The 22,570-nt window shown below is 32.7% G+C and overlaps 1 protein-coding gene across 12 annotated transcripts in view; it reads left to right on the top strand.

The window, feature by feature from the left end:
• The window catches only part of Ktn1 (kinectin 1), a 105,562-nt gene that overhangs the window by 69,196 nt on the left and 13,796 nt on the right, over positions 1–22,570 (top strand). For 6 of the 12 annotated variants that reach the window (XM_077800059.1, XM_077800062.1, XM_077800060.1 and 3 more), the window contains 12 exons: positions 4–94; positions 246–314; positions 1,590–1,627; positions 2,982–3,072; positions 3,150–3,218; positions 3,674–3,711; positions 10,904–10,994; positions 12,720–12,788; positions 14,500–14,537; positions 16,238–16,328; positions 18,339–18,425; positions 22,003–22,092. In XM_077800059.1, the coding sequence (XP_077656185.1) occupies positions 4–94; positions 246–314; positions 1,590–1,627; positions 2,982–3,072; positions 3,150–3,218; positions 3,674–3,711; positions 10,904–10,994; positions 12,720–12,788; positions 14,500–14,537; positions 16,238–16,328; positions 18,339–18,425; positions 22,003–22,092 (862 nt within the window). The remainder of the gene's footprint in view (positions 1–3; positions 95–245; positions 315–1,589; positions 1,628–2,981; positions 3,073–3,149; positions 3,219–3,673; positions 3,712–10,903; positions 10,995–12,719; positions 12,789–14,499; positions 14,538–16,237; positions 16,329–18,338; positions 18,426–22,002; positions 22,093–22,570) is intronic. The other 6 variants (XM_077800064.1, XM_077800061.1, XM_026384086.2 and 3 more) reach the window with 3 other exon arrangements.

Raw genomic sequence — 22,570 nt, 5'->3', positions numbered from 1 at the left:
AAGGATCCATGAGAAAGATGGAAAGATCAAGTCTGTGGAAGAGCTTCTGGAAGCTGAAGTTCTCAAAGTTGCTAATAAGGAGAAAACTGTTCAGGTATTGGAAGAGATTTAGAAAACAGCGTGTTTGGTTTTCTGTTTATCAACTTTAGTTAACATCATTTAATTTCATGTGTTTGTCTGTACATTGCATTTATGTCAATTTGTGTGTTCCATTGTCCAATCTTGTCTGTTTTGTCATTGTCAAGGATTTGAAACAGGAAATAGAGACTCTAAAAGAAGAAATAGGAAATATCCAGCTTGAAAAGGCTCAACAGGTAAAAATCTAAGAGCCATAGCATGACAGATTTATAGTGTATATGATATTTATGAGCTACTTTTTTTTTCTTTTTAACTCAGGAAAAAAACCTTCTAGTAGTATGCTTAAGTATGTTGGGTTATATGCTTTTTGGGGGGGTCTGATTTGAGAAAGTGTCTGATATTATAATCGATATATCTTTTGGAATTTCCATCAAAGGTCTTTTTCTGGAAAGTTTTTCTTTTTCTTTTCTTTTTTTTTTTTTTGGATTAGTGTTTCATTTGTTTACAACTTAAAAATAAAATGCAAAACACTTTGGTAAATCTTTCATTACCAAAACCTCCCATTTATAAAAACTAGCCAACTAACCAACTACATGGAACAGAATTTTTTTGGTAGAATACATATATTGCTCAGACTTCTGCCTGTAGAACAAAACACAAATTTTACTGGGACATTCTAGAAGTGGATGGGATTATTGGAAATAGATGGAGTTTATCGAATTTAATGTGATAAGGCTTCATTGAATAAAGATGGTGAAATTGCATCAAGAGATGATTTATTCATTGAAAAGATTCATTCAATAATATCTCTGAGTTCCTCCCACTTGTAAAAAGATCATACTTCTAAAATATAGATTGAGGATTCAGGAGAGGCTCCTTTGAGGAAATGAAGTCAAGATCTGAAGGGACTGTGAGAATGGGAATAAAAGGTAGTATTAGAAGATGTATGGGGCTGGGGATGTGGCTCAAGCAGTAGCGCGCTCGCCTGGTGTGCGTGCGGCCCAGGTTCGATCCTCAGCACCATATACAAACAAAAATGTTGTGTCCGCCGAAAACTGAAAAGTAAATATTAAAAAATTCTCTCTTAAAAAAACAAAAAAAAGTATGATTTAAAAAAAAAAAAGTAAACGTAATGAAAGGATAATATAGAATACTGTTGAAGAGTTACCTTTTAAAACTGGGCTGGAGAAAAGCTCTGATACTAATTATAAGGAGGTATGTGGAGAGTTAGTTAATACTCTAATTTTCACAATTATAGAAATATCATATTTAGACTTACCATTTTTAACCATCTCCTTTGTCTTCCCCCCCCCCCTCCCTGTTCTATTTTTAGTTTAACTTTTATTGTCATTGGAGTCAAGGGAAGGTGAAATTAAAACACATCTTGTTTTGGCATGAAAAATTCAGCTGGGATCTTTGTAATTTGAAGTGTATGAATTATAAATATGTCATAAAGCTTATTGGTATTGTTGAATGGATTATAAATTACTTTTTTTCTCCTTATATTTCAGTTATCTATCACTTCTCAAGTTCAGGAGCTTCAGAAGTTGTAAGTACTCTTTTGTCTTTTATTCCTACAAATCTCTTTTTCCACAAGTTAAATGTAATGAAAGTCATGGCTTCTTTTTATTTGCTTCAAATAATATTTTTTAGAAAATATCAAAAATTACTTTACAGGCCCTTAAAGTCTTCAGTCTTTCATTACGCCTTAATCTCTTATTAAGTTTTTTGGGGGGAAGAAAAAAAGATGGGAAATCTTATTTTATCTTGACTTATAGTCTGAGTATGACTTAAGCTGAGATATTGCTCTTTGACTATTTAATAGCCACCTGAAACTGAATATATATTGTTGAAGTGACTTTCCCGCTTCAACCATCTAATTTATTTTTTATTGGGATGTTATAATTACACATAGCTGTGGGATTCATTGTGCCATATTTGTATTTATAAACAACATAATTTGATCAGTCTCATTCCCCAGTACTTTGTCATTTCCCTCTCCTCCTTTCTCAGCTGTCTAAATCGAACAGGGTCATATAGAAGAGTATGAGTTGAACTTCTCATTCCTCTGGCTGTACATGGGCTGAGTCACACCAGTAGTGTAATCATACATGTGTGTAGGGTAATAATGCCTATCTTATTCCTCCGTCTTTCCCATCCCCACCCCTCATTCCCCTATACACAATCTAAAGTTACTTCATCCCCCCCCCCACCCCCGTTATGAATTAGCATCCGCTTATCAAAGAAAACATTTGGCCTTTGGTTTGGGGGTTTTGCTTAGCATGATATTCTGCAGCTCCATTCATTTCCTTGCAAATGCTATACTTTCATTCTTCTTTAAGGCTTAGTAATATTTCATTGTGTATATGTACCACATTTTCTTTTTTTAAAATTTTAATTTGTTATATATGATAGCAGAATGCATTACAATTCATACTACACATATAGAGCACAATTTTTCATATCTCTAGTTGTATGCAAATTAGAGTCACTCCATTCGTGTCTTTATACATGTACTTAGGGTAATGATATCCATCTCATCCCATCGTCTTTCATGTCCCCTCCCTCTTCTTCCCTCCCCTGTACCACATTTTCTTTATACATTCATCTGTTTCAGGGCATCTAGGTTGGTTTCATAGTTTAGCTATTGTGAATTGGAGCTACCCTATTTTATATTCAGTATCTGCATATTCATTGATTAGAATTTTCTTTAATCAGTCCTATACTTCTTAATTGGATTATGCCTTCAAAATCTTAATGTGCCTTTGTACGTTAACATAAGTTTTAGTTTATTTTAGTCACTTTCTTTCTGTGAATACTACCTGAAATATGATTTTTCAGTCTAAAGTATTTTTGCTTTTAATGGTCATGTTCATTTATAGTTCTTACTAATTTATTGTCAGATTAAAAGGAAAGGAGGAACAGGTGAATACCATGAAGGTTCTTATAGAAGAGAAGGAGAAAGATCTAGCCAATAGAGAGAAATGGTTACAGGTGAGACTTTACAAACAAAAGTTAAAAAATACCTTTTTTTTATATTTGAATATCAGTTCACATCTATTCTTTTTAAGGATCTGCAAGAAGAAAACAAATCTTTGAAGACTTATATGCAGGAAGCAGCACAACGTAACTTGCAGGAGGTATAGTATAGACAAAGTACCAACTTGTTACATAGCAATGAGAAATCTTTATTGTATTTGGAAGTAAAGAAGTTAAAGTGTTCTTAGTTTCTTTACCAGGAAAATAATGTTTTCCATTGTTATTATTAAAATATCTTAACTTGTATTCCAGTCAAGTCATATTTAACAGCTTTATTTTTCAGCCTAAGCTCATAAGCGTTTCCTTCTTCCTTTTTCAACTGCACAGCAGGCTCATTTTTAACTGTGTTTAGTTTGTATATTAATCTGTAGTCTTTGAAAAATAAATAATAAAAGTTAAATTTGATCAAGAAAAAACTCTTTGTTTTACAAAAGCGCTAGTCTTAAATTTACCACATAATTATGTTTTTATTTTACTGGTCTGTGATTCTGTATTTTTATTGTAATACCTGGTTTATTTTGATGTTGGTGTTAAAAAATGTGAATCTGTTTCTTAGGCGTATTCTACATCACAATTTGAAGAGCTTGAAATTGTGTAAGTATACATTTAGCCAGCTTCCCTTAGTCCCTGCTGTATTTTTTTTATTAATGCATTATAGTTGTACATAATGGTTGGATTTGTTCTTATGTATCTGTACATGCACACAATATAGCAGTATAATTTGGCCAAATTATTCCCTAGTATTTCCCCTTTCCCCCTCCTACTCCTGTACCCTTTACTTATCTCCCTTCTATTTTCATGAGATTCCTCACCCCTCCTACCTTTCTTCACCTTTCACCCTCTCTAGCTTCCACACGAGTAAATATGATCCTTGATCTTCTGAGTGTGCCTTGTTTTGCTTGACATAATGGTCTCTAGTTTCATCCATTTTCCTGCAGATGACATAATTTCATTTTTTATGACTGAATAAAACTTCATGTACACACACACACACACACACACACACACACACACACACTACATTTTCTTCATTCATTTATCCATTGATGGACACCACACAGGTTAGTTCCATAGTTTTAACTATTGTGAAATGTGCTGCTTTAAACATGATTATGCATGTCTCGGCTATTGTATGATGACTCATTCTTCAGATTAAATACCAAGGAGTGGTATAGCTGGGTCATATGGTGGGTCCATTCCTATCTTTTGAGGAGCCTTCATGCTGATTTCCACAGTGACTATACTAGTTTACAGTTCCACCAATAATTTAAAAGTTTTCATTTTTATCCACATGACTGCCATTTTAACTGGGGTTAGATGAAATCTCAGTCTAGTTTTGAGTTGCATTTCTCTTTTGCTAATAATGCTAAATGTTTTTTCATATATTTGTTGGCCATTGTATTTCTTCTTTTGAGAAGTGTCTGTTTAATTCATTTGCTCATTATTAATTGGGTCATTTGCTTTTTTGGTGTCAAGTTCTTTGAATTCTTTATAGATTCTGGACATTAATCCTTAGTCAGAAGAGTAGCTAGCAAAGATTTTCTCCCATTCTGTAGACTCTCTCTCTTCACATTCTTTGTTTCCTTTGCTGAACAGAAAAATTTTAATTTGATGCCATTCCTTTTATTTCTCTTTGACATTATTTAGGGGTCCTATTGAGAAACTTGTTGCCTGTGCCTATAGGTTGGAGTGTTGGCTTTTTTCTTCTAGGAGTTGCATAGTTTCTGGTCAAATTCCTAGTTCTTAAATCCATTTTGAGTTGATATCTGGTTCTTTTATTCTTCCAAATAAGTTTTAGGAGTTTTTTCTAGTTCTGTGGAGAATGTCATTGGTATTTTGATGGGGATTGCTTTGTATATTGCTTTTGGTAATATGTTCATTGTAACAATATTAACACTGCCTGTCCATGATCACAGGAGGTCTTTCCATCTTCTTGTATCATTGTCTTTTTATTTCTTCAGTGTTCTATACTTTTATTATAGAGGTCTTTCACTTCCTCAGTTAGATTTATTCCTAGGTATTTTATTTTTCTTGAGGCTATTGTTAATGGGATTGTTTTCCTGATTTCTTTCTCAGTAGATTCATGTTGGTATATACAAAACTATTGGTTTTTGTATGTTTATTTTGTAACCTGCTGCTTTGCTGCATTTGTTTCTTAGCTTTGTGGTCTTTTGGTGGAGCTTTTTGGGTCTTCTAGGTACAAATAGGATCATATCTTTTGCAAACAGTAATAATTGACTTCTTTCCTTTTTTTTTTTTTAATTTCTTATTTCCCTCTCTGGCCTATTTGCTCTGGCTAGAATTTCTAGAACTGTATTAAACAGGAGTGGTGAGAGTGGACATCCTTGTCTTGTTCCAAATTTTAAAGATTATGTTTTTATTTTTTTTCCTCATTCACTCTGATGTTGGCTTTGGGTTCTATGTTTATAACCTTTATAATGTTGAGATAGGTTCCTTTTATTCCTAGTTTCTTCAGTGGTGTATTTTTTAAATCACAAATGGGTGCTGAGTTTTGTTAAAGGCTTTCTCTGCATCTGTTAAGATGACTAAGTGATTTTTGTCCTTAATCCTATTAATGTGATGAATTACATTTATTGATTTGTGTATGTTAGACCATCCTTGCTTTCCTGGGATAAAATGGATTTGGTCATGATTTACAATCTTCTTATCATATTGTTGAATACAATATTTGCTAATATTAAGTATTTTTGCATCTAAGTTCATCAGGGATATTGATCTATAGTTTTCTTTCCTTGGTGTGTCCTTATCTGGTGTTGATATGAGTATGATACCTGCCTTCTAGAATGAATTTTGAAGTATTCCATAACTTTCTATTTCATGGAATAATTTGAGGACCATTGGCATTAGTTCTTCTGTGTAAAAGTCTAAGAATTTAAGAATTTAGCTGAGAATCCTGGGTTTTTCTTTGTTAAAAGGCTTTTTCTTACTGCTTCTTTCTCATTGCTAGTTATTGATCTGTTCAGGTTTTCAATCCTCTTGATTGAATTTGGACAGATTGTATGTGTCTAGAAATATATCCATTTCTTCTAGGTTTCCAATTTATTGGAGTATTAGTTTTCAAAATAGTCTCGAATGATCCTCTGGATTTCTGTGATATCTCTGGTGATTTCTATATTTTCATTAATTTGGGTCTTCTGTCTTTCTTTTGGTTAGTTTGTCAAAAGGCTTATCAATCTTGTTTATTTTTTCAAAGAGCCATTTCTTTCATTGGTCCTTTGTATCGGTTTTTTTTATTCAAAATTTCATTGATTTTTTTGGCTTTGATCTCAATTATTTCCTTCTACTGGTTTTGAGGTTGGTTTGTTTTTCTTTTTCAAAGGCTTTGAGATGCATTATTAGGTTGTTTATTGGGCTCTTTTCTGATTTTCTTATGTAGCATTCATAGCTATAAACTTTCCTCTTAGAACTGCCCTCATAGTATCCCTGAGGTTCTGATGTGTTTTATCACTATTCTGATTTGATTCTAAGAATTTTTAAATTTCTCCTCTGATTTCTTGTATTATCCCATTCACCATTCAAATGTGTATTGTTCAGTTCCCATGTTTTTATATAGCTTCTGTAGGATTTTTTTTTTTGTTTTTTGGTGTTAATTTCTAATTTCATCCCAATATGGTTTGATAAGATCCAAGGAATTTTTTTCAGTTGTTTTGTATTTGCTAAGAATTGCTTTGTGGTCTAAAATATGTTATTTTTTAGAGAATATTCATGAGGTGCTGAGAACAAAGTGTATTTAGCTGTTGTTGGATGAAGTATTCTATAGATGTCTGTTAAGTCAATTTGATTTGAAATATTTTTCAGGTTCAAAGAGTCTACTGAGTTTGTCTGGACGACCTATCTAATGGTGAGAGAGATGTGTTGAAATCACCCAGTATTATTGAACTGGGGTCTGTTTGAGGCTTTAATTTGAGTAGTGTCTCTTATGAAATTAGGTATATTAACATTTGGGTCATAAGTATTTACTATTGTTATATCTTCTTGTTGGATTGTTCCCTTTACCAGTATGTCTATTTGGGGCTCTGAATGCCTCTTGTATCTGGATATCAATCTCATTTTGAAGTTTGGAAAATTTCTCTGAAGAGGTTATCATTTCTGTTAGCCTGTACCTCACAGCCTTCTTCAATTCCAATGAATCTTAAATTTGAACTCTTAATATTCAGAGTTCTTGTATATTCTGATCATGGTTACTTATCTTCCTTTCTTTAAAACTGTCTGAATGTTCAAGGCTGGCCACTTTGTCTTCCAGATGCAATTCTATTCTCAGCATGGTTACTATATTAGACTTGATTGGGTCTTTCATTTGTATATTGGTTCTTAACCTATATTGACTTTCTTAATTTATTCTGTTTTTGAAATTCATTGATCATTTTTATAATCATTCTGTTGAATTCTTATCTGATAATTTCCTTCACTTGAATATCTTTGGAATCAGTTGCTCATGAATTATGAACTTTAGGAAGCTTCATTTTTTTTCAAAGGAATTTCTCATTCCTGTGTTGGGTTTTATGCATCTCTCAGGATGGATTTCTCTTTCACTCTTATGTGGGTCTTTTTAGAGCACAGCCTTCTCTTGTGAGAGTGTCCTTAAGTGAACTAGATTGAGACCCCCTCCTGAGTGTGATATCCACAGCCTTTGTGTTAATTCTGTTTTTGTTGTAGGTGTGGCTGTCTGTGATCCGGACCTGAAGGCACACTCTTAGCCCTTCCTATTTGGGGCCTTGTCTTAAGTTTTTGTCCCTTCTATTCTTCGTATTCAAGTATAGCTGAAGTTTGAGTATTGTTAATTTGTCTGTGGAGCAAGGTGTACCATCTTTTGGCTGAGTTTAGTTCTGCAGCAGAGTCTCTACCCTGTGAACTTGTAGTGACCCAGTAGATTCCTGGGACTTCACAAAAAAGGGGGAAATAATAGCAACACTTTATGCAAATAATATACAGCATTCAAATAAATACCAGGTGCCTACTGTAACCTTTACAACACTAATTATCACAAATACAGAAATGGTGGAGTCTGCAGTTGACAACAGCAAACACAATACATAACTGTAAACTAGATATGGCATTAAAACAAACAGCAAGTGTCAACTGTGGCATCCACAGCAGTAATAATTACAACATGAATGGTAGGGACAGGAGTTATATAAAACAAATAGTTCTAAAAGATGATAAAAATACAGTTCATTAAGAGAAAAGATTATGTGATAGGAAGTAGAAGAAAGTTTAGAATGTTTTACCATCTCCATAGCCAGGCCACAGGGTCTGTATCCTGATCTCCAAGCTCCCAAGGGCCCACAGACAAATAATTATCTAGAGCTGAGGGGCTCTGGGCCTCCCCAAGGTTGAGCAGCCAGAGAGCAAGGTTTCCTGGTCAAAGGGATGCCTGAGGTACCATCAACAGCATAGCTGCCATGGTCTTTTGGATAATGTGACTGATGAACCCTGGCTTTCTAGCTCCTACTTGGTGTGATGTAGAATATGAATATACTGGGTAATTAATTAATAAAAGGGATATGTGCTGGTGAAAAAAAATGTGAACAAATAGAAAGCAACAAATGATGGTTATAAAGAAGGAAAAAATATGAACACAAAAGGAGGGAGAAAAAATAGGAGAATTCAGCTATTAGAAGAAGAAAGGAGAAAAAGGAATAAGAAAAAGAAACAAAAACAAAACAAAAAAATAAAAACCCCAAACTTTAGAAGATAAGGCAAGGAAAAGTAACTGTTAAAAACATACTAAAAATGAGAAAAAAATAAATATGCATATATGTATGTCCACAGCTTAAAATTAGTATTTGAGGAATAACACTTTTAATTAGAAAATAATTATAGTCATAATATTGGTAAAATAGAACTTGTCATATGTGTTATTCTGTGCTGAATAGTAAAAATATTGACTGCAGTCAGTATAGGAGGTGTCAGATTTTGTAGATGCTCATCCTGAAACCAATTTTATATACTGTGAAATCTGTTTTCTTAAGCTAAATGAGGCTGCACTGGTGAGGAATGGTATCAGGACCTTAGCTTTTTGGTTCTCTCTAGAGTCACTTCAAAGGGATTTTTCTTTAATGTGGTACCCAGCAATATTTATCAGTGTTTGTTTTTAAGAAGTTTCCTCTTGAAAGTAGTCTTTGAAATTAAGATAATGTGAATATTTATTAAGTCATTTATGAATACAAGGAAGATGACTTCTTGACAACAAGATGGCTCATTTGTGCAACTAATTTATCTCTTGGGCATTATATAACTGTCAAGGTGTTTTTCTCATCTTCTAAGAGAAAGCTTAGGACACTTGTGGCATCTTTGTAGTTGGTATATAAATTATGAAAGTGTATATTTTAGGTTTATTTTTGCCTTACCTTTTACTTGTATTTTATTTTTAAATTAATAGACTTTATGGGGGCATATTTAGGTTTACAGAAAAATGAGAGAAATTAGGTATACAGAAAATATGAAAAAGAAAAACAAACGAGAGTTCCCATATCCCCCTTTCATTTCCCCTGTTATTAACATTTTTCATTAGTAATACATATATTTAAAGCAGTTTATAGCCAATAGCAATACGTTTTTTTAAACTGAACATCAGGTTTTTGTTGGAATTCACTCTGTAGATTTTAACAGACATATAATGACAGTATATTCATTATAGTATCATACAGAATAGTTTTGCTGACCTAAAAATCTTCTGTACTTCACCTGTTCATTTATCCATCCTCCTTTCATTTATTCCCCCCTCCTATCCCCCTCACCCTGAATTCTGGCAACCATGGATCATCTTACTATCTCCATAGTTATGCTTTTTCCAGAATGTCATAGTTGGAACCATATAATATGTAACTTTTTCAGATTGGTTTCTTTCACTTTAGCAATATGTACTTAAGGTTTGTCTTTTCATTCTTTTATCCCACATTTATTATGTGTGCGACTGTATTTTTCATATTGACCTATAAGCATCTTGATATTCTTTTTGGATTTAAATGGAATAAAAATAGTGTTCCATTCAGCAAATACCTGAGAACCTTCAGATACTGGAGATACTGAGTTCCTGCTTGGATAAGATGGATAAACCAAACATTTAGCAGTATAGTTGGGTGCTGGGGCACACACCTATAATCCCAGCTACTTAGGAGTTGGAGGCAAGAAGATATGCAAATTCAAACCCAGCCTCGGTAACTTAGACCCTGTCTCAAAATAAAAGATAAAAGGCCTGGGACTGTACCTCAGTGGTAGAGCGCCCCTGGTTTTAATCCCCAGTGGCTTGCTTGCTCCTCACAAAAAAGGTCGTACGTGTTGCTTGGATGACAAAGTCAGGTGGAATTCACTTGGGCTAGATTGACTAAGACTATAAGGGTGTACCTGACTAAATTATATGTAACACCTTTTTTAGCACATTAGTTGGGTATATTGTAACTTCCAGGGCCAGTGAATTATGGCTAACATTCTTGGGAGCAATACTCATTTCTTTTTAAGTGATACATTTTCTAACAGTTTCATGAAATACAGTTTTGCACATACCTTTTGTTTTTCGAGTTTTCTCTAGATAAAATCATAAAATGTTATATACAAAATAAGCTGTAACAATTTTAGGATGTTCTTAATTTTGAGTAGAATGATGTGGAAATACTTTCTTTTGAACAAATTCAAAAGTTTGTAGTATGAAGAGAAAAAGATTGTAGGCATTGTTTATGCTATCATTTTTCTTAGGGGTAATATTGGAGTCTGGCTTTCCTTTTCAGTGCACACTAGTAAGATAAGTTGTTTGTAAAAATTCTAGGTTGAAAGAGAAGGAAAATGAAATGAAGAGAATAGAAGCTGTGCTAAAAGAGAGGGAGAGCGATCTTTCTAGCAAAACAAAGCTGCTACAGGTGAATATGATAACTTAAAATTAATTATTGGGTGAGTTATTATCTTTGCGTATTTTTAAAATGCTTTTGCTGCTACGAAAAGGGACGAGAATGCCGAGCAAGCCTTCCTAAACAAATATTGTGTCTCATTCCTTAGAGATAACTACTGTCATTTTTGGTTAATATCTTTTGAGAAATCACCAATACATAAAATATATAAATGTATATTTACTTGTATTACTTATATAGTTTTATTTGTTTTGTTTTCTTCCCTAATTACCAATGTTTTTGAGGTCTCTCCAGGGAAGTACATTTCTGGCTTTAACTTTGAATAGCCTTTTGTATTATTTATATAATCAATCCCAGTTGGTGGACTCCTAGACTGTTCAGTGTTGTTTTTTGTGTTACAAACAATTCTGTAGTGAATACATTTTGAATAATTTTGCTCCTGTCTCTGTGTTATAAATTTCTGGGTCAAAGGTTTATGCAGATGTTTTATTTTGAAAGAGCTTAAATAGGAAGTCAGTATCTCCTCACCTTCATGTAGTTAATGTTTAGGTACTTACAGAACAGTGATTTGAAGTCATTACATGTTTGTATATGTCTTCAGTGTCTTGAACTAGTTTTGCTCACATTTCATACTGTAAGGGTTGGTTCTGTCACATGCCTCTCCCTCCCAGGTAAGCTTATTTTAAATTTTGTTAGGTAATGTTAAATTGCCTTCCAAAAATGTTCCTACTAATTTAGTCTTGCTAATAGAGGCCCACTTCCCAGTGTTCCAACACTGACAAAAGATGATAACATTTGATATCATTCTTGAAAGCTGATAAGATTGTTTTAAATTTGTGTTTGATTGTGAGAGAAGTTAAGCATTCTTCATGTGTTAAATTGATTTGTAATTAAATTTTTTAAATTTTTTTCTATACTTTTTCTTCTGGAATGACTTACTATTCTTACTAATTTATTATATGCTTTTTACATAATAATGGAAATTGGCCTTTTCTTTTTTGTAGTTGTAGATGAATAGCATGCCTTTATTTTATTTGCTTATTTTTATGTGGTGCCTCATACATGTGAGGCAAGCCTGGAAATAAGCCTTTTGTTATTATTAGTAAGATACTTTTTATATAATAACCTGGAAATTAGCTTTTGTTATTATGAGTTGATTTGTTTGCCCGAGTTTTTCTTTTGACTTTTTTGTGTATGTGTGTGTTTTCCCCTCTCTTTTGGAAGTTTAATACTTTATCAAGAAAGGCTAGGTCCATTATTAAATAATCCATCTTTTCTGAAGTGGTTTTGCTCCCCAGGGCACATTTAGCAATATCTGGAGATAAAACTTTGGTTGTCAAAGCTGGAAGAAAGGTGTTATTGCATCTATTAGATGAAGGCTATGAATTGCCAAATGTTCTACTATATATAGGGCAACCTCCTACATCAAAGAAACATCCAGTCCAAAATGCCACTAGTGCTAATTGAGAAACCTATTTCTACTAATGTGAAATGTCACTCCATACTGAATTCCTATAAATATTTGGGCCTATTCTGTCTTCTATTTTGTTTCATGAAGATGTGTCACTGCCAGACTAGTACTAAGTATAATTACTGTAATTACATATTTAAGGCCTATTACATCCTTTTAAGATTGTTACTATTTTGCAATTTTTCTGGATTGTATGATGTACTTCAAAAACTTATGGAAAATAAAAGTCTCTGTTGGGTATTCATGTCTTATTTTTGTTGAAATAGGAGGTACAAGATGAAAACAAATTGTTTCAATCCCAGATTGAGCAGCTTAAGCAACAAAATTACCAACAGGTAGGTATTATTAAATGTCCTGCCTTTTGCCTTTGTGGTAAAAATTATACAACCAACAAAATTATAATATATAAAAATATAATAAATATATATTGTAAAAATTATACAATAATTAGTCTTGCAGTTTTTTACATTTTCATTGAGATTAAAGAGTTCTATTATTTATACAAACATTTATCAAATTTCCTGTAAGACAAAGCAATTTGCTATGCCATAGCCAAGATAAAATAATCTACAATATATAAAAATATACCCAAATAATATTATTATCTGAATTTAGCTTTTTTTTTTTTTTATATCTGTCTGTATTCTGATCCTCTAGATTGCTTTTCTCATGAAGTTACTTAAAATCTTACAGAGGTCATTTTAAACATGTCTATGCTATTGTTGCTTTCTAAAAAAAAAAATCAATAATTGGAGAAAAACAAGTATGTTGTAAGTAATGGTGTATCTACCATTATTTAAAATATATATTCAAGGTGGTAACTCTGCTTGATAAAAATAAAATTTAAAAATTTTAAATGGCATATTCCCCACAATTTTATTTACAAATGTATGGATACAATATTATTTATTTTGAAAGGCAAAGAATTAGAATCCTGAGCTGAGATTGTGGCTCAGTGGTAGAGTGCTTGCCTAGCAAGGCTCTGGGTTTGATCCTCAGCACCACATATAAATAAATAAATGAAGGTTATTAAAAAAAAAAAAAGGAAGTAGAATCCTGGTTGACAAGAAGTTTGTAATATTTAGGTTGGGAGATTGAAGTCATCAAGGAATAAATATGTGAAGGCTGTGTGCATATTATGTAAAAGTGAACTTTTTGTTACATATTAGGAAAATTTCCAAACTTTCCTTTTGATTTCATTTTCATTTAAGGGTTTTTTAAAGTTACTTTTGAAAAATTAAAATTTTTACATAGTGAAATATGGATTATAAAGTATGGAAATTCAAGCTATTTCTATTACTGGAGTCCTAGGCAGGAAGACTGGCTCCAGGGATCCAAATAAATAAAATGTGGCTAGTTGCCCACAAAACAGAAAAAGTAATGGTGAAAATCAGGAAAGGAACTTAAATCTTGGTGGGACACCAGGAAGTAAAAGGGAAATCAGTGTTTCTAGCCTTGTCTTTGGGGGTACTGGCATGAACTTACAGATTATATAGACAAGAGGAACCAGAAATATGCATAGTTTAGCAATCTTGGTCAGATTGTGGCCTGGTTTTTTATTATTTCAGAATTGGTCAGGATGGCATTGTTGGGATGATGAAAAAGTTATTGTTGCCTGGGGAGTAGTTTTGACTCATTACATGATGTTTATCGATTATACCTCTTGTACCTGGAATCCAAGGTGATTTAGAACAAAACATCAGATATAAACTGGAGACAGAGATGTCAAGTTTTTCCTTTTGCAAGCCCAAGTGAAAAGTCAGTGTTTTTAGTTAAATATTACCTCAGTGCTTTGCCCATAGGAACTTAATAAGTATTTGTTAAATGAAGAGTTTAAGTATATAGTGACAATGAAAATTAGAGTTAGTACTCAGTACATCTTACAAATTTGTACATGATTTTATTAAAATCACAAAGTTAAGGTGCTAACACGGGGGAACAATGGTATTTTCTCTTTTGGTATTGTCTTAATTTATATGTGAGAAGATTTTTTTTTTTCTTCTAGAAAGTTTTGTTTTGAAATAACATTTAATTCTTTTTAAATAGGTATCTTCTTTCCCCCCTCATGAGGAATTATTGAAAGTGTAAGTAATAAGTTTGATTCATAGTTTGGGAAGTGATAACATTTTATGTGCTAAAGAGTTCTCAGAAATAATTTAATGGGACTGCAAATGATCACCTATTTTTTACAGTTCTGTTTACATATCTTGAACTGCTCATCAGAGGAGTTTAGCTGTGTCTTTGGCTGGTGGATGCTCCTTCTAATTGTATTTAGATTTCTTTGAGTATCTTGCTAAGGGAGATATTTTTTTTTCTCTTTTTTTAGGCATTAGGAAAATATCCAATCAAACTACACTTTAACAACTTTACTAGATCACCTTTAGTTACCTCAGTTTTCCTACTGAGTCTTCTTTATTCTAGATCTCATTGTGCAATATAATGGTTCACATTTTGGGTTAACTCTTGGATTTTAAAGAAAATTTATAATCTTTCCACTTGCTCTCTTTTAAGTAGAACTTTAAAAAAAAAACTGAAAGTTCTTTTTGACCTATAACTTTTGCTAGGAGGCTACATTTGAGGTCATTTCAGATAAGTTATAGCATGTGTCAAGTGTTAAATCTCAGCCACATTAAGAATATTAATAGGTGATATTGGTAATCTAAATGGTTAGATTTAATCTAAATAATAATTTTCCTTTTGGCTTCTTTATAAAGTTGGTCACTTATTTGGTTAGAATTATTTACTATTTTTTAGTCTTGATCCTGGATCTGTAAAGATTTTCTATTAAAGGGTCTAATAATGAATATTTTAGATTTTGGGATCTACGTAGGTCTTTGTTTCATACTATTTTTATTTTTCAACCTTTAAAAACAAAACAGGAGACTAGGCATGATGGTGCTTTTCTGTAGTTCCAGCTACTTGGGAGGCTGAGGTGGGTGGATTACTGGAGGCCGTGAGTCTGAGACTATAGCCTGAGCAATATATACTTAAAATAAGTTTATGCATGTAAATTTATTTTAAGTTCAAAATGTTGTATGAGCAACATAGTGAGACCTTATCTTTAAAAAAAAAAAAAAAAGTTAAAACAGCGCTTATTTCAAGGCCATACTAAAACAGACTCTGGGCATGGCACCCCTTATTTAGAGCCCCATTCTTAAGAAGGAGCTATCTGTAATTTAACTCAAGCCACTCTTAACTATGAATCTTTGCCATGGCTTTCTGCATTTATGGGAAATAATTAGTTCATTGGATAGGACCATGGGGGAAAAAATAAATAAATCCTAAGATGTGAAAATGGCAAAATTACTCCTTGCTCATTTTAATATCATGCTTTTATTGTGGTTTAGTTACTTAAAGCCATAACTGTTTCATTGCCTTCTGCGGAAAAAAAAAAAAAATTAATGTAGGGGACTGCCTTTGTATCAGTTTTCACTCTTCTGAAAATAGCTGATCGAGGTAAAAAAAGGAAAATAACTGTGATGACAGTGGTTCATGTATTCATGAACTATTTCTTAATAGTTGTTTTCTTTTTAGAACAAACCTCAGCATTTCATATGTGTAAACTTCTTTGAAAAATCATTTCTGAAATTAAGAATTCGTATGATGGACTTTCTGTGGTAAATAGTAGCTAAGTTAATACAGTTTTCAGAACATCTATTTTGTGATAACAAATATTCATACATAGGTATCTAAATTACATTATTGTTTACCTAATATCGAAGTTGTGTTACTGTTCATCTAAAATCACTGTTTGCCTAAAATATGTACTAATATTCTGGTTTAGAATTTCAGACAGAGAGAAGGAAATAACTGGTCTCCAGAATGAGTTAGATTCTTTGAAAGATGCTGTTGAACACCAAAGGAAGAAAAATAATGTAAGTAAATCTAAATAAAAATAAAACTTCTTTTTATTCAACATTGAAAAGTTGCTTCAGAAATATTTTTCTTAATCTTTGTAAGAAAGTACTATTGCTTTCTATGTTTTAACTTTTTTGATAAGAGGTGCATGATTAGAGTAATCATTTTATTGAGGAGTAGATTTTTTTAATAGGTAAAAGACAATTTTTACACATAGAAATATTTTAACTATTAAAGCTTTGGATTTTTTAACTAAAAATGTAATTGACTTTTTATTGAACTTTTATTTGGAAAAATAATCTTTCAAACTCAGTATTTTAAAATCAAAGATATTTACTCCTATTTAGATCAGGCTAGCCTTTTTATAGACTAAAAGTAATGCCAGTATTGATCAATAATTAAGTTTTCAGAGCCTTCTGGAGCTTTCCTTTCCTTTTTTTTTTTTTTTAACTTGAGATGCAGTGCGTGTTTTGGTAATTAAGTTTGTTAGAAGCCCTAGAACCTGAATGCATTTATACTAAAATGGGAGGGAACAGTTCTTTAGGAGCTCTTAGTCTGGTATTCTTTCTGAACAGACAAATAGTGAATTTAGGTGAATGTCATACATTTTCTCTTACCAGAAGGTGATCCCTATAAATAGAGTCCAAAAATTCTTGCTCTAGGATGCATTTTTGTACATAAAAATATGATTAATGAGACCAAATTATTATTGAAATCTAAGGAGATGTTGATAATAAATATATATGTTATCTAGTATAAGTTAAACTTTTAAAAATTTGGGTCAAATTGTTAATTTAACAAGTTGGCATTTTCCTGCACCCCTGAGTTTGTCAAAATTAGGTACATGAGTTGCCCTTCGTATGTCATGTAACATTACTAACAGCATTGCTTAGCAACAGAACTTGAGGTGAACTTGCCAATATCCTGCTAACATTTTAACTGTGTTTTATTGGGATTTTGAGATAAGGAGGGCATGGTAATGCCAGTTTAATACAGGAGCAGCAGCAATGGCAACGGCACCGGAGGCCTTGAAGCGTGGAAAGAGCCAGGACACTGGAGGCCGGCAGAGTGCAGCGTCAGTCCATTCTAGTTCTGCCACTTCATTTACTTTGTATTGGTGGCCAGATTTCCTAACATTCAGTTATGGTTCCCTCTCTATAAAATGGGAATAAATATTATAAATTGTTGTAAGCATTAGCGAGAATTTGTGATATGCCAAATACAGTATTTGGCACCTAAGTATTCAATACATGGTGAATATTGGCTTTTTACTTTTGGGTTATATTTAGATTTCTGATTCTGAAGTAAGACTGAAAGTTAGCAGATTGTCTTTACTTATATTTGCTATTGAAATGCTGTTAAAATCAAGATCTTTTGGAGCTCAGTTTTTCGATGACCTTTGTTTCTCCTGTATGAGAACATGTTTTACAGTTTTCCAGCTGCCTATTTGCCTCACACAACTAGTTTGTACAGTTTGTGTTAGGTTGGTTTTGTGGCATACACATTTGACCATGCCATGAAAGAAAGGGAACACAGTAAATTACTGTGTCATTTTTAGGTATACTAGAAATATGTTAACTTTATTAAAACATTAAAGGAAAAAATGTGCTACAGTGGAAAGTCCCATGATAATATTGGGCCCTTTTAAAAATCACATGAAAAGCTTTTTGCAATACTTGTGTATTTGCTCTGTCCTTAATCTTCTAATGTTCAGTGTACCCGAAATCATACTTGTGATCTTGGTTTGTGTGTTTACTTTTGAATGCTTTCTTCTTTTTCACGTGTGCACAGTAATTACTTTTAAAGCTGGCATATTCAGTGTGTGTACTAAGGAAGGCGGGCATCTTTATTTTCTCATTCAAACTTCTAAACATTGCTTTTTATTTTTTTGCTAATATACATACTTTCCCATTGAAATGATTTTGCAGTAACCAGCATTTAAATGCAGTGCAAAATACTGATGAAGTGAAACGCAAAAATTTTTTAATAATGGATAAACTGAAATCATTCTTTCTAAAAATGATTAGGACCTTCGGGAGAAAAACTGGGAAGCAATGGAAGCATTGGCATCAACTGAAAAAATGCTGCAGGACAAAGTGAACAAGACTTCCAAGGTTGTAATGCTAACTCTTAGAAACAATCCACTGAACAGAGAAAATCTGCAGCTTGTCTTAAAATCAGACTAAAGCATTTAATTTTACTGCAATTTAAATATAAAATCTTACCATCCACATTTATCATTTCTTGTCATTTCTGCTTTTTTCGTATACTCCTTGAGGCTTTAGTTTTGGGCATGCTTATTTGTTGGGATGATCTCTGTTGGAGCTTTTGCTGAAGAGTCTCAGAAGGCCTGTGCTAGGCACATAGGTTTTTTTCAGAAAGTGTGCCTGTTGGGGGTAGTTAAGAGAACTTCAGTGAAAACCCCAAACCAAAGAAATCTGTTTTAGCAGACACATACCTAACATGTATCTGTGATGCACAGCAAACAAGATTTTGGGGGAAGGAGGCTACACCAGGAAGAAGTAATGATAAGTCTTAAGAAATATAGGAAAGATATCAGTTCTGAGTATGTTATTGAAGATGGTTCTTTAGGAGAAGGGGACTTAAACTTTTTACATTTTGAGGCAGGTGGATAGTAATGACACATGAGTCATGTTTAAAATGGAATATTAGTATCAAGCATTAATTATTTTGACCAGAGTTTGGAAAGTACTCCTGAAACACATAATCCTCATTGTCTTCAGAACAATGAAGGACATTCTCCTTGAGCTTAACTTGTTTATTGGGTGTGAAGATTTGTAATGAATTATAACGAAGGAGTAGTTTTTAAAGATTGAGAGAATTGAATCAATGTGGAACAGGAGTATTGAATTTTGTAGATGGGTTATTGAAAGAACCCATATAATTTAATTCAGCATTCTTAAAGTGGTTTATGTGCCAAGGTAATCTGCTGAATTTTAAATACAAATCTTAAGACATTTGAAGGGTTTTCTTAGCAGAATATAGTTTTACATTTCCCTTATTTGTTATTTACTTATATGCCTGTTGACTTGATTGTAATTTTTACTAAAACTTAAATTTGAAATAGTTGAGTAGGTATTAGGAGTGGAGAAATTTAGGCCACAGAGTAGAAAAATCTAGAATAGTCAAGGCATTATTGTTTAATTGTGAATGGTTGCAGTTGTATAGTCACAGTTCTGCCTGTTTCTGTACTTTTGTTTTTCACTGTTAAGAGCTACCCTTTACCATTTATTTTGCTAGTAATACTGGATGTCTAGAAAGTGCTGATCTTGCCATTCCTGTAAGAAGCTACCTGCCACCTTCGAGAGCATGTTTGCATATTATGTTTCTAAAAGAGAGCTAGATTTTGTGTGCATGATGGCTTTTTGCACAGCTAATGATCTACAGAGAATAAAATTCAGTCTTCTCCATTTTAACAAAATTTAGACAGTCCTTAAATAGCATAGGTGTCAAGTGATATTGATTGACCCAGCCACAAATTGTATTGCAAGAAGTAACCATGTAACACATTTCAGTGATTTAGGTATTAGAAATAAGTAACAGTCAATTTACCAAATTTCCAGGACTATTTTTAAAGTAAAAAATACTTTTGAGGAGCTACTATAAATGACAGGTTTACATAAGATATATACATACATACACACACACACATACATACATATATGTACCACTTAAAGATGGTAAGGAAATTATAATGCAATATCCAACATTAGATCTTTTCCTGGTGTTGAAGTGGAATAATGGATTATAATCAAACCATTATGTCAAATGAAAACTTTTTAGCTAAAATTGTTAATACAGAATAAAAGTAACTTCTTGTTGGGGTGTGTGGTTCAATGGTAAAGCTTCCTAGGCTTGCCCTGGAAGTGTGATAACCCTGGGTTTGATGCTCATCCCTGAGGGTTGGGGGTGGGCAATAAAAGTAACTTCTCATCTTTGTAGCCCTTGTTAGAAGTTAGACACTACTGCCCTGGTCAGAGACCCTGAAGGCTTAGGCAGGAGGATTTCAAGTTCCATCCAGCCGTAGCAACTTAGAAAGACCTTATCTCCAAACAAAAAGAATTGGGGATGTAGATGAGTGGTAGAATGCTTCTAGGTTTCCATCTTGCTACCACACAAAATAAAACAAAAAGAAGTTAAACATTCACTTTAGTTCTTTTTTTTTTAAATAAGTTTTCAAAAAGCTTCTGTTCCACAGTCTTTTCCTAACTAATTTTCTTTAAAGATTGCCTGTGATAATCACTGATCAAATAGTAAAAATTACCTCAAAATTGGGCAGGGCATATAGTCAGTTGGTAGACTGCTTGCCTTGCATGCACAAGGCCCGGGGTCGATCTCCAGCACCACACACAAACACCCTCAAAATAGCCTCTGAAGTTGTTGTTGTTGTTGTTGAATGACTACACCTTATTTTATGCTGGTGGGTGTATTTCTGCAATTTAGTGAACTTTGTTGAATTATTGAAAATGCCCCAGTAAAACAACTATTTGAAAATACTGCCAAAAGTCCTTAATAAAGTAATAGCAATATGATGAAATCTCTAGCTTTTTGTTATACAGATTTAGATTTTCATGTAATTAGATTTTCTTAAATTGAAATGTGTGTACCTTAAGTCAGTAATTGATTTCAAAGATCCATCTTAAATGATTAGAGAAAGATATAATTAAGATGTTGCTAGCATGTTTGCTTTCTTATCATTTGTTGAAACTCAGGAGTGTTGTTTTGTGATGATTTTCTTGGCTTGGTATAGATGTACATTTTTATAGTTTGTTTTTCCTTTTAAGGAGATAGTTTGATTATTAGATTTTGGGGGACAGGTGTGATCAAATAATCACCCTAATTTTGACAAACAATGGTTTTGAGTTTATTATCCATTGAAGTTGGATTTAGAATCAGCAACTTTAGATTTATACATTTGTAATACTTTAAATTTACAGCTGATGGAGTCCATGTACAAGTGTCAGAATTAGTCTTCTTTATGCTCAGCATTAGTGAAATAATGTCATTAGTTTTTCCTTGTTCTCTTCTTTTTCCCATTTTTTTCCACCCATGAATTTTTGGTGGTTCTTTTGTTTAGCATAAATAGCTTCACCTGACATTGAAGATGGAAATATGAAATTTCCCATTTTATTTTTAATTAATTACCATGGCATTATAGTCCTATGATTGATGGGTTTTTTTTTAATCGAGATTTGGTAGCTAGTAAATGTCATTTATGTTGCCCAGATACGTATTTCTTGGTAAGGTAGTTTATAAAGTTTTAACTCTACAGAAGTTTCCGCCCTGCCCCCCTTCTTTCTGGTTGGGGTGTGTGTGTGTGTGTGTGTGTGTGTGTGTGTGTGTGTGTGTGTTTGGAATTGTTCCTGGAAAGGCAAATCATTTGATTTCTAATGCCAAGGAAAATGACCATATTATCAGATATTGTTTTGGCTTGATTAATATAAAACATTATTTGCTACTTAGGATGCTTTAGAGATTTTGCAGATTTTTTCTAATTTTGAAAGCATTTTAATATTTTAAAATGAAAAATCCTGACATTTGCCAGTATTAAAGTAATTTTTGTTTTACATTGACTTTTTCCTCCTTTAGTGCTTAAAAGACCATAGTTTTTTCTCTTCTTTTAAAAAATTGTTATTTTCTAAGTTTGATTTGGTCTGTTTTCTGCTTTAGGAAAGACAGCAACATGTAGAAGCTGTTGAGTTGAAGGCTAAAGAGGTTCTCAAAAAATTATTTCCAAAAGTGTCTGTCCCTTCTAATTTGGTAAGAATAATTTATTACTTTTTTAACATGACATTATTCAAGAAAGTTGAATGCACAGTATTTGCTGTCAACACTTGGTTTTGATAGTGTGTCGATACCTTAATCTGTCCCTTCATTAATCCAGGGTGCTTTTGAGTAGTTATAAAAGATACCTTGTTTCACAACTCATGTATATATTCATCTGAAACTTTTGTTGTATTCTATAAAATTTAGAGAATTATAAACATATCTGGGAAAGAATTGTTTCTGAATGGTCAATAAAACCAATAATATTCTTAATGGTTTTGCTCAAAGTAGAACTTAATTTTAAGTGATTACTTCTTAGTTGTAGCAACATTTTATTTCTTTGTGTACTCAATACTATGAACCCAACCTCTACATTGTAAAACTCAAGATTTTGGTCATCTTATTAACTTCTTCAAGCAAAAATCTTAAAGATAATAGAAACAACTTGATTTATGTAAGGATGTACATGTTT

This window comes from Urocitellus parryii, chromosome 6 (assembly GCF_045843805.1).
Source record: "Urocitellus parryii isolate mUroPar1 chromosome 6, mUroPar1.hap1, whole genome shotgun sequence".
NCBI classification, from domain to species: domain Eukaryota; kingdom Metazoa; phylum Chordata; class Mammalia; order Rodentia; family Sciuridae; genus Urocitellus; species Urocitellus parryii.
This window is presented reverse-complemented; position numbering and strand designations above follow the sequence as displayed.